General features: G+C 32.7%; 1 protein-coding gene across 4 annotated transcripts in view; it reads left to right on the forward strand.

The window, feature by feature from the left end:
- The first annotated feature begins 396 nt into the window (after window positions 1–396).
- The window catches only part of LOC145246804 (guanine nucleotide-binding protein subunit alpha-12-like), a 173140-nt gene continuing 155977 nt past the window's right edge, over window positions 397–17559 (forward strand). For all 4 annotated transcript variants that reach the window (XR_013863169.1, XR_013863170.1, XM_080108604.1 and 1 more), the window contains exon 1: window positions 397–899. Coding sequence is in view for 2 of the 4 variants with exons in the window: in XM_080108604.1 (XP_079964730.1) it covers window positions 435–899 (465 nt within the window). In the remaining 2 variants the exon portion in view is untranslated. The remainder of the gene's footprint in view (window positions 900–17559) is intronic.

A 17559-nucleotide genomic window follows, 5' to 3' on the forward strand; every position in this document is an offset into this window, starting at 1 on the left:
ACAATGATGGATTAAACAAGGAAGAAGTAATGTTATTACAGAATTTTCCTTATCAGTAAGTTGCACAACCAAGGTTTGACAGTCTAGTCTTTCCTACTATTTAATTAAAATTTACATATATATATATATATATATATATATATATAAATTCACATATTTTCTCTAATAATATTAATGAAAACGATGTGTTAACCTCGACAGAATTCGAACCTGACACGCTAAGCCCACTGCCCACACCTGTAGCCACTTCACCACAACATTTCAATGCCCCCACCACTTTATCTTCTCCTCCTACTCTTTATTTTGACGACACTTGACTCCGTGTTTGACAAAAACCTCCTACCCCTTCTGTCGCTTTCTTTATGCTCCTACTCCCTATCGGTCCTACAGGAAGTCTATAGACGGTGTGACGTCACGAGAACGGTCATACCAAGATGGCTTCGTTGTTGGGATCTTGTTGTCTCTCTGACCATGAGAAAGTACAGCGAAGTAAAAGTCGTAAAATTGACCGAATGCTAGCCAGGGATAAAATGACCTTTCGTCGGACGGTGAAACTTCTACTCTTAGGGGCCGGTGAGAGTGGTAAAAGCACTTTTCTCAAACAAATGCGCATTATTCATGGCCATGATTTCGATGAGGACTCCTTACGCGAGTTCAAACCAACCATTTACATGAACATCTTGAAAGGGATGAAAGTTCTGATCGATGCGAGAAATAAGTTGGTTATTCCATGGGAACACCCGGAGAAGACCCAGGAAATTGCTGCTAGAGTCTTCGCCGTTGATTGTAGCCAGTCGATAGACGAAGCGGCTTTCCTTTACTATTTTGAATCGATAGAATTACTTTGGCAAGACCGGGCAATTAAAATCACTTTTGACCGACGAAGGGAATTTCAATTGGTGAGTACAAAAAAATAAAAAATTAAAAAAAAAATATCACAGCAAAATTCTAAAATGCACAAAACGATAATTATTAGATTTTTACATTTCTTGTTTACTCAAAGTGATTAACCCCAAACAAAACTTTTTTCCGCGCACGCATAACTTTAGTTTAAAACTTGGTTATTTTTATTATTATTTTTTTTTTTTCAGAGAAATATAGCTTAAAAGATTTCTTATTTTGTGTGTTTTAATTTATAAAAAGTTTTTATGATCGATTTAATGTCGATCTTTAATATTTCGGAATATTCCGTTTGAATAGCTACTGTTGCAGAAAGGAAACTTTTAAAGTTTTCTCGCTGCTACTGCTACTATGACAACTGACTACTATGATGGCATTTTAAAAGATTTCGTTTTATTTCAGTTATTAAATTATTCTAACTCTTTCATCATTTTATGAGTAGCATTAGGGGTATATTAAAATGGACACTCTTTATCGTTAAGACTTTAGATTTTATTTTTAAATGCTAAAATTCGAAATGTTAAAAATCTTAAAGGTTTTCAAGTCAACGTGACGTGACGTGCGTGCACCTGTCCATTTTACGCGTCACTTTTGTACTTGTGTACGTTTTCAGTGTTATTCTCTTTTAATTTAAAAGACTGTGAAATTGATCTGGTTTACCACCGGAAGACTTACCTTTAAGAATTTGGGATTAAATTGTTAGGTTAAAGTACAGAATAGTGACAATACACCCTCCTCATCATCATGTTAAATAATGTTTCTAAATAATTTGCCCTAAAACAGAATACGTTCGACAACAAATGCCCAACTTCTTAAAGGTGGTCAACCAGTGCACTTTTACCGAAAAGATTCCATTCTATGGTTGGATTTGTAGTTTTTGAATTATCTTGTAATTTAACATGTAACAAAGTAAAAATATTCATAAAGACTGAATTCGATAACGATTCTTTTAAGATGGTAGTGTTGTTTTGCTAACAACTCAATAATGGGAGAAAGAAAAAGATAGATGGAAGAAAGATCGATCAAAATTTAATACGTGATTAAAATTTAAAAAAAAATCGATATTAAAATCTCTATTTTATTATAGAATGAAGAGACTGCATGCGCTAAAAACGTACGCAGCCAACGTTTTGAAACATTTAAAAAAATTTTTTTATATTTAAACAATTCGGTACTAGTGCAGGCAGGAGTGATCCGGACGTAAATAACGTATTATTCAAAAAAAAAAAACATTCTTAACATGGGAGGAGAGGGTGTTTTACTTCAACCTTACAATTGAATAAAAAAAAAAACCCATAAAACTTTAAACTTGGAAATACGATTTAAAAAAAATAGCGCGGATCACTCTCTGCACTAGCACCAACAATTCTAAACAATTTTTTTTTAATTGGTTATAGTTTTTAATTGGTTATAGTTTTTAATTGGTTATAGTTTTTAATTGGTTATAGTTTTTAATTGGTTATACTGTTTAATTGGTTATACTTTTTAATATTTTTAACTTAAAAACACTTCTATACCTTTTTATTTTTTAAAACATTGGGTGCTAGTGCAGTCAGTACTACTGCATTGCACTTATTGATGAGGATGCGCGCTATTTTTAAAAATATTATTTTCAAGTTTAATTAAAGTTTTGTCTTTTTTTTATTATTAAGTTGTAACGTTAAAGTACAAAATAGGTACAAAACACCCTCATGTTAAGAATGGCTTTCTAAATGTTATTTCAGCACGGATCAATAAGTGCACTGCACTACACTGCACACTGCACTAGTGCAGTGCACTACTTGTACCAAACTTTGTCTTGGAAAGTCTTAATTTTCTGTGGTCGGTCAGTAAATAAATCGATGCAATTAAGCCCCCCCTCCCAGGTACTTATGCATAATACGGACCGTGCATTTTCTTTTTTTTTTTTTTTAATAGGATTTTTCAAGTTGAATACTATTTTTACAGTTACTTTGTTTAGTAAATTGTTAGGTGTCAGTACATAATAATTAAGAAAAAACAAAGACAGACGTACACGAGTGACTGCTTATCCCACTAGCGAAATACGCATCGGCTCCGATATTGAACGTTGTTCGATTGAGGGAGAAATCATTATTTTTACAAGGAAAATTTTTTTTGTGTGTGTGTTTTTTTTTCCGGAGTTAATGTAATTATTAACAGGAAAATTGGTGAAAGTCAAAATGGAATCCACGCTATTTTTAAATATTATTTTCAAGTTTAATTAAAGTTGGTACTAGTGAGTGCACTTATTGATCCGTGCTAAAATAATGTTATTATTTAAAAAGCCATTCTTAACATGGGTAGGGGATGGTGTTTTGTACCTATTCTATACTTCAACCTTACAATTGAATAAAAAAAAACATAAAGCTTTAATTAAACTTGGAAATACGATTTAAAAATAGCGCGGACCACTCCTCCTCCACCTCCAATGTTTGAATTTTTTTAAAGGAAAATTGGTGATAAACAAAAATAAACAAAAAGTTTTAGTATGTACGTACCTCTCATGGAATGTCGTAGATCGAAACACAGTGAAATGTTATTTGGTGCTAGTGCACTTATTGACCGCGCTAGTTTTAAATAGTACTTTCAAGTTTAATTAAAGTTTTACGATACCTGTTTTTATTAAATTGTTAGGTGAAAGTACAGAATAGGTGCACATGCACAACACCCTCCTGTCCTCATGTTAAGAATGGCCTTCTAAATCATGTCATTATTTCAGCACGGCTTTCATTTTGTTAAATCCGCCCCCCCCCAAGTAAAGTGCAAGCGAACTTGAAAGTTTTTTTTTATTTTAAAAAATAACGCAGGCAGGTATCGTAAAACTTTAATTAAACTTGAAAATAATATTCAAAAATAGCGCGGATTCCATTTTGACTTTCACCAATTTTCCTGTTAATAATTAAATAAACTCCAGCAAAAAAAAAAAAAAAATATCCATAAAAAAACACATAAAATCATAACAAAAATCATGCGCAAATTTCAAGCCAAAATAAATAAATCAAACTGGATTACACACGCAAAAATTTTTACATTGTAAAAATAATGATTTCTCCCTCAATCGAACAACGTTCAACATCGGAGCCGATGAGTTGGGTAGCACTCGTGTACATCGCCCAAAACAAACAAACTCCCGAATGTTAAAGAATCAGTTATTTCAGTACGGTCGTATCTCCCAACCCAGAGTTTCCCTTTTTGGAGAGCTGGATTTTCTCCACATTAAAAAGTAACCTGGCGTCTTTTATCTCGTAGGGAGGTAAATAAATAGATATTAAGGGTGCGGGGAATATTTTTTGTCCTTAAATTTTTTTTATTTTCGTAACATTTAAAAAAAAGAAAGAAAAACAACCTCCCTTCACTCCTAGCAGCGAAAATGTCTGCTTAGTTTTTTTATTAGCTTATTTTACTTTTGATTAAAAAACAAAAAACAAAAAAATCGGATGACTATAATCCATGTCGAGTATGTAAGCAAATTTTTCTTTTTTTTTGGGGGGGGGGGCTTTTTTATGCAACATTCAACAATTTCGCCTTTTTAATTTTCTTGGAGGTGGCAAAGGTAAAACAAAGAATAATTCTGGCATGTATGTGTCTGCTTGGATCACACCTGTAATTTATTTATTTTTCAACCATAACTTTTTCTTTGACAATAGCAAAGCAAGTGTCGTTGTCCCGAATGAGTTAAATAATGTGGCGTTAGTTTTTAAATACTTGTATTCATTTTGAATGTGTCATTCATTCACAATCAATGAATCATTTGAAAACTTTTTCGCTTGGAATTTACTTAGTTGATAATTAGGTCAATGTCTAGCTCCTTCCCTTTCCTATGGCATACTTACCTGGCGGCGGCCCGTTGGCTTCGTAGTTGAATATGGTTCTTCTAGTTAGCCCTAGGATATCCCCAGGCATTACTATCGCCTATTTCAGGAGACAATATTATTTTAGAATCGGTCGGATTGGCGGCAAATCACAACTTTTGCGCTATTTCGCGGCGGCAATCTATACTTTTACCGAGTGCACACTGCAGTAAAAGACGAATAAAATATTTTCGGTCCGAGGGGGGGGGGGTAGACAAATGTCTTCTATGATTTTGATTCAAAATTGTATGCATTTTCATAAAATTATTTTCTATGCTTTTATAACGACAATGAGAATTGATTGAAAAAAGTTTTAGGGTTTGTTTTACTGTTGTTGTACTACTGTACACATAAGATTCGAAAAAATTGTTAAAAACAAATATATAATATAACAAATGTTATCAAAGGCAAAATAAGTTACTTTTCTACCTAACTGGATAATTTTCTAGTGTTTTTATTAAATGTAACATGTTTATTTAGCTTGAAAAACATAGTGTTTACCGATGTATTAGAAAATTAAAAATGGCGCCCGACTCTCTCTTTGACACGGTAAGTTTGGGTAAAGGAGTTAAAAAAAAAAAAAAAAATTGGACAAAATACTGTTAGAAACTGGCTCCGTATATGTTACCGTGACATAGGCTGACAAATCGGTGGGTTTTTAACAGTATTTTTGTGGTCGTCGTGGTCGTGGTCACTGGTCGGCTATATTGCTTCAAGTTTAAAAAAAAAAAAAACGTATATTGAATGAAATATTAACATGCAAAAAAAATAATAAATAAATAAATAAACTTAAAATACTTTAACACACACACACACACACACACACTAGAAACTCGGTTAGTGGAGGAATCCTTTACGACTGAGACAATTTTATTTTTGTTTCTTTTCTCCACATTAAAAAAAAAACGACACTGGTGTCTAATAATGCCCTCGTGGGGAGGCAAAGTAAATAAGAACATCGGCGAAGTTTTTTCTCTTCAACTATTAAATAGAATTATTATTTTTTTTTTTTTTTGTCATTTGTTTTTACGAATACATCCAGTTTCTTTGGTGGCGATTCATATATAGCACCACGACCAGTTGGGGTCACTAATTGGATATAACTGTTAATTTGGTCTTATTTACTGCCTATCCACGAAGACAAAGTTTAACACAAGATCTGTTTTCTGTTTTTAATGTGGGAAAATCCAGTTCTCCCAAGAGATACACTCTGGATAAATAAAAATGATTTCAATCACTAGACTAAAGCAATTTTTATTTCCTTTCGCTGGACGCTGCTGACCTAAGACAAAAAAAGAGTAAGTGTAATATCAGAACAGATACTACCCTTTGTTGCTAACCAATAGGCCAAGAATTGTTATTCTTAATTATTATCGCATGTAGTAAGGATTGAACCCTCAACCCCCAGAAGATTGTCACTTAGAACTAATTATTAACCAATGCTTTTAATCATTATGCCATGGGTCCAAAATGGTTCTGTGGAAATACTACACATGAAGACTAGGTTTAAGCCTTTTAAAATTCAAACTATAATTTTCCACATGGATCCATGGCCTAATTATTAAATGCGTTGATTAATAATTCTTTTCTTATTGAAAGATGACAGTCAGAGGGTACATCGACTGGAATATTGTGAAAATAATATTTGTATGAATAATCCAAACTTTTGTTGCGTTCGAAATTAACAAGTGTTGTCATCATTGATGTTTATGAATGAAATCAGCTGTTAATCTTTTTCACGTGTCAGTTGAGCTAAACGACGTAGATTCTTTCTTTCTTTCTTTTTTTTTTTTCGATCGAAGTTTTGATCTTTCTTTGACAGACGGCAGTTTTGTTATATGTTAACAAAATTTTATCTTTTGCCCCCACACAACAACAAAATGATTTTTTTTTTTTTTTTTGGTTCGTGCGATTATATGGCAATATAACTTTTACATCGTGATCACTCACTTTTTGTGTAAGACAGGCCGAGTAATCATTTTCTTTTTATATGTCAAAATTAACAGCCACTTTTGAAATTGAAAAAAAATATCAATAAATTGTTCTTCATTGACCCAATACTAACTTTCGGTCTTGGGTTGCAATACAAAAAATAGACGATTAGTTCCCGCCCCCCATGCGCCCCAAAATAGTATTTTAAATGGCGGCGATCTTTAATGGTTACTACTCGTTTAAGAAGTGGATGATCATTTTCGTTATATTTGTATAGCAAAGTGGACTTCCACTATTGGGTATAAAATATTTAATGTTTTATTATTATTAATGAAGAAAAAGGCATCCACGGTGTTGATGTATAACTCCACAGACACACACAAAAGAAAAATTTTTTGTTTTAAATCTCATTCTTTTTCCATTGACTGTGGTGGCAAATAGAAAAATGTTAAGATTTTTTTTTTTTTTTTTTTTTTTAGAATTACATTCTCTCTATCTATCTCTCTCTCTCTCTCTCATATATATATATATATATATATATATATATATATATATATATATATATATATATAATCTACAGGGTGGTCAAAAAGTCAGGTAATTACACGTGTTACACAATCAGTGGTTAATCGCTTCCAGCGATTGATAGAGAGAAATGGACGACAATTAACAAAATAAACATATTTCATGTTTGTTTCATTTTATATTTCAATGTATGGTACTTAAATATACGTGTATTGCTAATATCGTTTTTCTTTAAAATGTTACCTGACTTTTTGACCACCCTATATATATATATATATATATATATATATATATATATATATATATATATATATATATATATATATAATCGTTTTTGTTTTTTTTGTGTTATGGTATACACTTTTTTTCTCTTATCACCTCCAAAATTTTCTTTTTAGTGATGGTTACAATTTTTTTTTTCAATTTCTTTGTTCCTCCCATAACTACTGTCTTTGAGTTAGGTGTGTGTGATGTCTGCATGAGTATAAATAGAACCCACTTGGTTGAGGTGGGTATTCTTCAATACCTGGCGACAAGGATGTAATATTCCAATTACTTGGATTAATTGGATGACTGTCCTCATGTCGAGTGTGATTTTCACAACGTTTCTGTTGATGCAACCTTCGATCTTCTTCAGGTGTATCTTGTCGAACTCAGGAATGTTTCTGTCAAACTCTGAAATTTCGACAGAATTTCGAATGGAACCTTTTATTTACTTCTCAGGGGTAGCATGCTCTTGTTCCATCAGCCATGACTGGATAGAAGTCTTAAGTAATTCGCAGTTGTATTTTTCGGTCACCCGCACTGAAAATTGAACCTTAAACTTTCACAGTTGATTTTTCCAACTACTCTAGTAGTACTACTCTAATCACTGCACCACGTGTCATGCTTGTAAAACAAATTATGCGATGCGCATTTGAAAGAAACTTATTTAATAGTAGAGGAAGCATTTCAACAAGTATTCATATTTGAATCCACTGAAACACGAGCTGAGTAAATAGAAGAGAATGAAAGAGAGCACTCAAATCCACAACGGATTTCAATCAACAATGGGATAACAGTGGGTATAGGAAACAATCCATTAAAAACAGTTACAAAATGCTATTGGTGTAAAAGCTCCAACCATATATATATATATATATATATATATATGGTCGAACAAAATGCCCAGTGTTTGAGAAAAGATGTAACTACTGTGGAATAATAATTTGCTTAAAAAAGGTGGGGGATACTAAAATATCCGATGGCCACAATTACATCTAACCACTATCAACAAATCCGAATAATTCAGATAGCCAGGCATTCATTTTGTAGGTGAAACCTATTCATCCAGCAGATAGCAAAATTGTCCATGTTGGTGACTTATCAGTCAGAATATTAATAGATTCTGGAACAGATCAACCATATTAATGGCAAAATGTTTAAAGGAGTCTTTAAAGTTAACAATCAAAGAAATAAATTCTAAATCAAAAGCCTATGGGAATGTTCCAGTAAAAATAAGAATTTTTCGCTATGCTGACGAATTGTCCCAGAAAAAAATCCCGCAAAGTATTCATTACAAAGGTATATCAGCATGGTAACAATTAAGTAAGCAAGTCAGTATCGAACTAGGGTTTACCACCATCCCACAGATGAAATCGATTATTACAAAGTATCCCAAAATCAACAAAAGAAATTTTAGATCAACATCTACCCTCGTTGGAAAGATTAGGAAGAATGAAAAAACTTTCAACTCAAAATTAGACAACTGCCAAGCCAGACACCATTTCATTCAACCAACAAGCAGTAGAGAAAAATAAAGGAAATGCTAGAAAATGATATCCTCGAAAGAGTGGGTTTTGCCGTTAGTAGCAATACAGATTATATGGGCATTACATCTGTAGCCAAAGAAGGGCAACGATTGTTTCAACAAATCTTTCAGAAAACCCTTAACTGCTGCAGTGGGACAGACATTCTAATCTGGAGCAAAAACACAAGAGAACATAACAGAATCCTAGATATGGTATTAGGTACATTGGAAGAAAACAACCTCACAACTGTACAACACAAAAGCATATTTCGTAGTTCCATGGTCTTATGGTGTCCAATACAGAGATCAGACGAACTGACTTACAGATAAAAGCAATCAATCATTCAAAAACCTCTGAAAGCATCCAAGACATGCATAGTTTCTTAGATTTAATCAATTACCTCGCAAAGTTCCACAACTTGCAACACTCGGTGAACTATTAAAAAAGTTAACAGCAGCAAACATGGAAGAAATATCTTATTTTCTCATGCTGAAGAATGCAGTCATTCGTGAACTTTGATCCAAAACTGCAAACAGCTATCACAGTAGATGCTAGAATCTTCATACCTCGAAACCTACAGAAATGAATCCCGGAATTGGTGCATGAGACACAAATGGAGATATTAAAAACAAAAGCCCTACTCAGAACTAAGGTATGCCGACCTAATATCAACAAAGATGTAGAGGCTGCTATTAGCCAATGTATCCCATGCACGACATTAGACCCAAAAGTACATATGGTCAAAATGAAAGGTCCGTAGACATCTGTGAGCCATCCCCTAGCAGTAATTATGTAATTGGAATAATCAATGCAAGATCAAGATGGCCTAAGGCATTTGTTACCAAATTTGCCAGAGCTGATATAATCGTATTTACAACCGAAAGGTGTTTCTATGCACGTGGCATTCCAGCAATTATCGTTTCAGATGATTGACCGTCGGGTTCATATCAGAGATTCTGCACAGGAGAGAGGAATGGAATATCTAACTTTGCTATCCACCAAAACTTGGTTTTCAGGTTTCTTTTGTAATCCTGGTATATTGATGTTTATTTCCCTACCCATGAGTAGCTTAGCTGTAGTCTCCCATCATGGCATGTGAACTATTTCGGTAATATATTAGAAATTTTCCTAGATGTGTTCTCCAGTTCTTTTTTCTTGTGTTCATCACTTGAATGAGTTTTAACATGGTTGCAAAGAACCATTCAATTCCTCCGTTAGCTTGGAAGATAAGGGGTTACCATTTGGTGTTGAATACTTGAAGGTTTTATTGGAGAGAATTTACATATGGAGACAGAGAGACTAAAGTTATCTTCTGATTGTTCACTTCTTAAAATTACTAACAAAATGAGTTTTACACACAGACATCGATAACATTCGTCTTAAATTATCCATACACTTTTTGTACGACTGTTTTGTCTAGTGCATTTGACAAATCATTTCTCTCGTCTGTGAGTAAAATTTTGTTTGCAGCTAGGTTATCTTGATATGTACTAATGTGACACTTATTAAAATTCACACTTAATTGTTAATTACATAGGGCCCCTCATATGTAACAATTGGCTTTTTAAGATTTTTATTTGCTTGCATTGTAACCATCACTTATTATGATAGAATTTTGTATGAATCACTAGGGGTAGGATCCTGCTTTCAGTTATTTGAAGTAAATTGGTTGGTTTCTGTGGTTAATCTACTGTACTGTTAAAAGCAAGCCTAAATGTTGAGTGTGATTGGAGTGGTAAAGGGGTATTAATTATAGGGATTTTCTATATGCTACAAATAAATTTGGGTCAAAATACCTCTCCCCAAAAAACCCCAAAATTTCATTTTTCAACTAAATATTCCATAAATAATATCCATGAACACAATCTTAATAGGAGAAAAGAAAATAGATTAATTCCAAGTACATAGAATATCCTTTATCTATAGAAATCAGCAATATTTCCTCATTTTATCCCGAAATCTAAAGTTTTGCCGTTGGGGCTGCTAACCGCCATAATGTTTTTTTTATTCAAAAATTTTGTTTGAATCTGACGTGCACTAATTGACACCAAAAAATGAGACTGCACTCATGAATTTGAAGATAGACCCTATTTTTGACTTCATACAACCAACCCCTAGAATTAACTTGAAATCTTTATTGATTTCTATTTTAAACATTTCAATTTATAACTTTAATAAACACTTTATTTTTTGGTGAGATCTTTTTCTAAGATTTCAATTTTTTTTTTTTTTTCTGAGTGGAAATCACGTAACTATTGTCTCTGAACCTCATTTCCAACTAAGTAAATTGTGACCTTGTAAATTTGACAACAATCAAATGAGTTAAAAATGCAAGTGATTATGATAATACAGTGATGAAATATAACATTCATTGCAAGAAACTTACATTAGTATGAAAGTTTCTATTTTTACTTTTTTGTAAACTATTCGCTTGTTTGCATGTGAAGAGTGTCAGTACATTTTTGATCAAGTCGATGATGCGGTTTCTTTCATGTGGCTAGTTGTGTATGATTGGTGTCTGCTTTAGTTGTCCATGTGTAGCAGATACATCAGATATTTCGTCATTATAGAGTCTGACCGAAATTAAAGCTGCATGAATCTGTTGGCAGGAAATGAATGTAAAAATTTAGTTGCAATGTAATTCGTTGATTTTTTTTTTTTTTTTTTTTTGAATACTTAAAGTGATCATTCTTGAAGAGTTCAATGTATGTGTCAAATGAATTACTGATTATTTGCATATGCGCATGATAATTTTTAATAAAATATCACTTGTTGGTGCATCTACTACTAGTCTCTCATTCTTACACAAGATCCAAAAAAAGAGTATCAAATCTAATAGTTCTTGCACTATCAACCAAGTTCTAACCTCTGTCCCATCACTGCAGTGTTGCATCTTTGCATCTGTTTTACAAGAAACTTAATGGAATGTGCTCTGATCAACTCATAGCACTCAATGTACATACTCCTGCTTAACCAGCAAAATTTCACCCCTTCATTTTTAAGATCCCTAGATTACATAAAGCCTTCTAATCTGATAGTTTCTTCACTCAGACTGCTAAACATTGGAATTTCTGCCTTGTTTTCTGCTTCCCTGACTGTACTAATATGCAAAAATTTAAATTTACTGTGAACTGCTTAACTCTCCAAAATCCCCTGTTAAACACGATCCTAAATAGTAGCTCCTTCTCTCCAAGTGGCAACATGCCTTGTTTGGAGTGAAAGAGTTAAATAAAAAAAAAAAAAAATCGTCCGATTAATAAGGTCAAATATAATCTTCATGTATCCATATTCTTCCACAAGATCTGATTTTAGAATTCAATAATTTTTACAGGAAGCGTGAGTCAGGTTTTTTAAAACTGATTTTGGAGTTGTATTTTTATCTGTCAACTCCTCACCTTTGAGCTGAGGAATCTAGTTTAGACAAATAAACATTAATTCAATGGTTAAGAAGCATTTTTTCTTTTTTTCTATTTTATCTACACGTATCTATTTAAGTTCTATAAATGTGTTTCTGTGCATCTTATATTCAGATTTACACATTAAAATCTAAGAAAAATGATTTTATTGAATTCTTTTTTTCTGCTTTGAAAAGTGTCATGTCTAACTACTCTTGTAATTTAAAAATTGTCAAATTTTCGAGTTTCCAATTGTTTATCATGAGGATGTTAGTGCTAAAAGAGGAAGAATCCTGAGTAGCAAAGAGGAAGGATATGCGCTGATCGGTTCTGCTTTACGTTCTTTTTTTTTTTTATTTCTCAAGTTGCAGTCTCGATCATCATTATGAAGAAATGGCAAACAAATGTGGGACTCTGATTTCCTCATTGACATTGGCAGCAACTTTGTCAAGTGCTGTAGTTTTACTTTTTAACCAAAACATACACTGAAATACACACACATATATTCATAACTACAAGTGTCTACTTAAAATTGTAAACCAAATTACTGTAAGTCACTTGTTCAAAGATACAAAATACTAATTAGGTTTAGATTTTAACTGTGAAAATGAAGCTAAAACTTGTGTCAATAATTCTCGTTTCCAAGTAATTCCTTACGATAATTATTTATTAAAGATTAATTGCTTTTGGAATTTATCCTTTCCATATATGTGAATGTCTTTAAATCGAAAGTTAAAGATAATTTATTTAAAGTATTGGCATAAAATGGCTATAACTATTATCTATATATTAATATGCTAATTCGCTTCGACCATTATCCTGAACATCCCTTAAAATATAAATGAAATATTCCAAATCGCACCAACCGTTATTATGCTGAATCCTCTTAGTATGAAAATGGAATATTCTAAAATGCCCAATAAACAATTGTTTCAAATGGATAGGTTATTGCCAACCTATGTCTAGTTGGTGCCGATCACAATGCTAAGTTGTTTATTGCAAGGCAGTGTCTGGTCAGTGCAGATCACAATGCTAATAAATTATCGCAAGGCAGTGCCTGGTTGGTACAGATCACAATACAAAGTTACTTATTGTCAGCCAGTGTATGGTGAATGCAGATCGCAATACTAATAAGTTATTTATTGCCAGCAAGTGTTAGGTCGGTGCAGGTCACAAGGTTAATTATCGCCAGCCAGTGTCTGGTCGGTGCAGATCAAAATACTAATGTTATTTATCGCTAGCCAGTGTCTTAGTTTTATTTCTTGTAATAATGTATTTCAAGCAGTTCTCCATATTTGTCTACAAAAATATTTATTTTCTAATTTACGGTCTGATCGGAATTAATATTACACTGATAATTCCATTGAAGGACATTCTATTGTTTGCTTATTTGATTTCAACTACTGTGGAATTTCCACGGGTTCTATTAGTTCCAATAAATTTGGTAAATCTTTCTTTGTTTATATTTATATATGCTTGCTGAAACCCTTGGCTAAGAGGTTATATAACCTTAAAATTAACATGATACTTTTTGAATTGTATTACTTCAATAAATCAAATATTAAGTATTTTGTTTTAATTCACTGCAAAATAAATATGATCATTTTATTAAATAAATGAAATCCTCTGCTTCGCAAACCTTGTCATTTCTCTAAAATGTGAACAAAAATAAAGCACGTTTAAATATATATACTAGCGTTCCTATTCATTTTAATGTTATGAGGACTTTGATGTAACTCAAAATCTGTTAAAACGTGCTACATTAATGAAAATGACAAAAATATCGATTTTTGTGTCTTTTTTAAAACCTTACAGATTTTAATATTTTATTGTAGAGAGTATCAGCTCTTAAATGAATTAAATTTTGTTCATTAAAAACAAAAAAAAATATATGTTGAATTAATAGACCTTGAAAAAACAGACTTATCCTCTTTGAAATCAAAACTATAAATACCAATAATAATATCCAAAACTTATTGTTAAGTGGAAATTTTTAAGACTAGAGTCAGACTTTTAAAAATTTCATCACTCAAAAAAACTATTCATGTAATCAGGCTGAAATGTTGCATGATGGTTAGTGTTAGCAAAGAGCATCAGACCCATGTGTAACAAGCCACTAATGCTGGTAGCAGCAGCAACTAACATATGCAAATGATCAAGCCGGCTGCCTGATCTGTCATCACAGCAAAGACAAAAGAACACACTTAGACAGAGAATTTGTGTTCAGAGAAACATGTGTTTCAGACCTGTTCAGAGAAGCAGATATTTGAGATGTGTTCAGAGAAAGAGAGATGTTTGAAATGAGTGTTCGGAAAAGCTTGTGTTCGAAGCACATGGGTGACATCACAGAAGAGACGAAAAGTCACACATGGCCGGAGGAGAAATAAATTGTTTAAAAAAAATGTGTTGTTGGAAATACCAGGTATAAAGGCTTTTGTTAAGAAATAAAAGTGAATCGATTTTTTTTTTTTTTTCCTGTCTTCTATTTCCTTGCGACAGACTACAATGTATTGGGTATGTTAAAAAAAAGGTGTATAACATTACACATGCATTAATTTTGGGAAAATAGGAAGTTGAATTTTGTTTAAATTTCAACGATGGCCAAACTTTTTAAGATAAAAGTACAGAATATATAAGATGTGAGATTTCTTAGGCCAAATAGTGAGTTGCTATGATGAACAAATTCGAAGTTAACATTGAAAGTCTGACCTTTGAGTTTTATGTGACCTTAACTTTTGACCTAGATATCCAAAAATAAAATCTATTTTAAGATTTCAATTTTTGACAGTTTGATGACTACTATTGATCAAGCGATTTGAGCACTGCACTGTAGACAAACTCAACTGAAAACATAACCTCTTCAGCGGAGGTAAAAATAAGATGTTGAAAATCTTGTGATCTTTTTGCAGTGAGTGCATATAATTGCAGATGTCATTTTACTAATTCTTGTGAACGTGATAAGTGTTACTGCCAGTGTAACAGAGCTCGTATAAGCACGGTAGAAAATATCAGCTGCAGCAAAGGATGGCAAGCGAAAAGATTAGCAACAGTAGTAGTTGAAAAACTGCATATGCAAATTAGAAAAGATTAGCAACAGTAGTAGTTGAAAAACTGCATATGCAAATTAGAAAAGATTAGCAACAGTAGTAGTTGAAAAACTGCATATGCAAATTAGAAAAGATTAGCAACAGTAGTTGAAAAACTGCATATGCAAATTAGTGCGATCGAGCAGAGGAAGAAAAAAAGAAAAATGCAACACATGCTCGCAAGAGAAACAAAATGTGCGTCAGAGAACATGAACATGTAAAGTCACAGGTGAGAAATGGCAGGCTAATACCAGTGTGAGTTTGGGGAGAAAGAAAGACAACATAGAAGGAAATGGATGTGTGAAATCGCAGAGAAGAATTGGCTGGCATGCAGTGGGAAGGAGAAATACGAGCCAGGCTAAAATAGACATGTGGCAGTGAGAGACATTTTTTTTAAAGGTGGTGCCAAAAATAATCGTAATAAAACAATTTTGTTGAGAAAGGAAAAATGATAACTCAGATTTTTATTTATTTTTCTTTATTTGTTTGTCCATTTGCAACAGAACGGCTATGTTACACTAGCAGCAATTTGCATTGGACAAAGCAGCTCTAAAATTGTCAAAAAGTTATCTATACAAATGCTCAGTGTTCTTAGAATTTGTATAAGTTTTGAATCTCGAACTTGATCAGAACCTGGAATCTGTACAACAATGAAAATCCTCTTTATCAGATACCTGTCATGCTGTGAGTGCCCTGTTTCCATGAGGTTGGAGTCATTGAAGTTTCAACATTTAGTAACTGACTCGATAAACACCAAAACATTATCAATTAGCATGCCAACAGCAAATCTGAGTATCTTCTTTATCCTCATTTGTCAAAGACATGTGAACATACTTACAAAGTAAGAAAATGGCACAACTTCCATGACATTTGAAAACATTTTTGTGCTCAGAATTGTTGACGTATGGAAAAAAAACTGCGTCCATTAGTTGTTTGCTGCTGAGACACTACATCCTTTAAAACCCTCATGCATCTCAAAATTTGTCTAAACTACCACTGATGTTTCTCTTTCATATGCATGTGCCAGTGGCATTCAACCGAGGAAGGTTAAACCAACTCCACTTGAATAAGACAGTTTCATGATCCCAAGTCTCATATATAGTTCAGTTAAGGGAGATAACATCAGGTTTTTTCACTTCATACAGGGAAGTGCCAACATCCTCCTACATATAGTGCCTGATATTTTCAAATAGTCACCCATCTGGTACTGACCAGGCTCAACATTACTTAACTTTGGTGATCTAAAGAAAACCAGTATATCATGGCTCTGACAATGTTCATTACCTTAACGATTGTATGTCCAGGGTTTGTACAGAGTTGAAAAGTCCTTGAATTTTGCCTTTTGCCTTGAAGGCTAATTCCTATTATTACCTTGAAAATATAGAAAATGTCTTAAATTTCTTGGGTAGTTTAGTGATAAAGATTCAAATCTCCATTTATTTTTGCTGTCGTTTATAATTTAATCTTTTTAGATGAAATAAAAAGCATTTAAAACTATTTAAAAACACCAGAAAATGATGCAGATAGATTATAAAGTAACTTTTATTGGCTATGGTAACATTTATTTGACTTTTTTTTAACCACATTTTTGAATTTCTGTGGATTGTAAAACGAGCCCCAAATTTTGTTTTGAAAACTTGAATTTTGTCTGGAGAAGGCTTTGAAAAGCCTTGAAAATGGATATTAGAAATGGACATTGAAAATCTGTACGAACCCTGATGTCAGCCTATGACTATACACAATGATTTCATTATATTAGAAGTAGTGCAATTTTTATTCAGCTTATGGTGCAGCCATTAGGGTTTTAAATGTTTCATTGAAACATTCCTCAATTGGATTTGGATATGTGCAATGTGGGACACTATGAATAATCATGACACCAATTGAACTGAATGCCTAACCTTCAAGTTTGTATACAACAATATTAAAAACTGTCCAATGACGTTTTAAAATCAATGTCAAACTAAATTGCTGTCTTGCATAAAAGCTTTTATTTTCTTCTTTTTTTTTTTTTATACATGAAATCTGCAGACGATTTCTTATTAGACTTTGAAAATCCTTGGTAATTTGATATTTGTAA

Source organism: Euprymna scolopes, chromosome 24, assembly GCF_053919585.1.
Source record: "Euprymna scolopes isolate OS-2025 chromosome 24, ASM5391958v1, whole genome shotgun sequence".
Taxonomy (NCBI): domain Eukaryota; kingdom Metazoa; phylum Mollusca; class Cephalopoda; order Sepiida; family Sepiolidae; genus Euprymna; species Euprymna scolopes.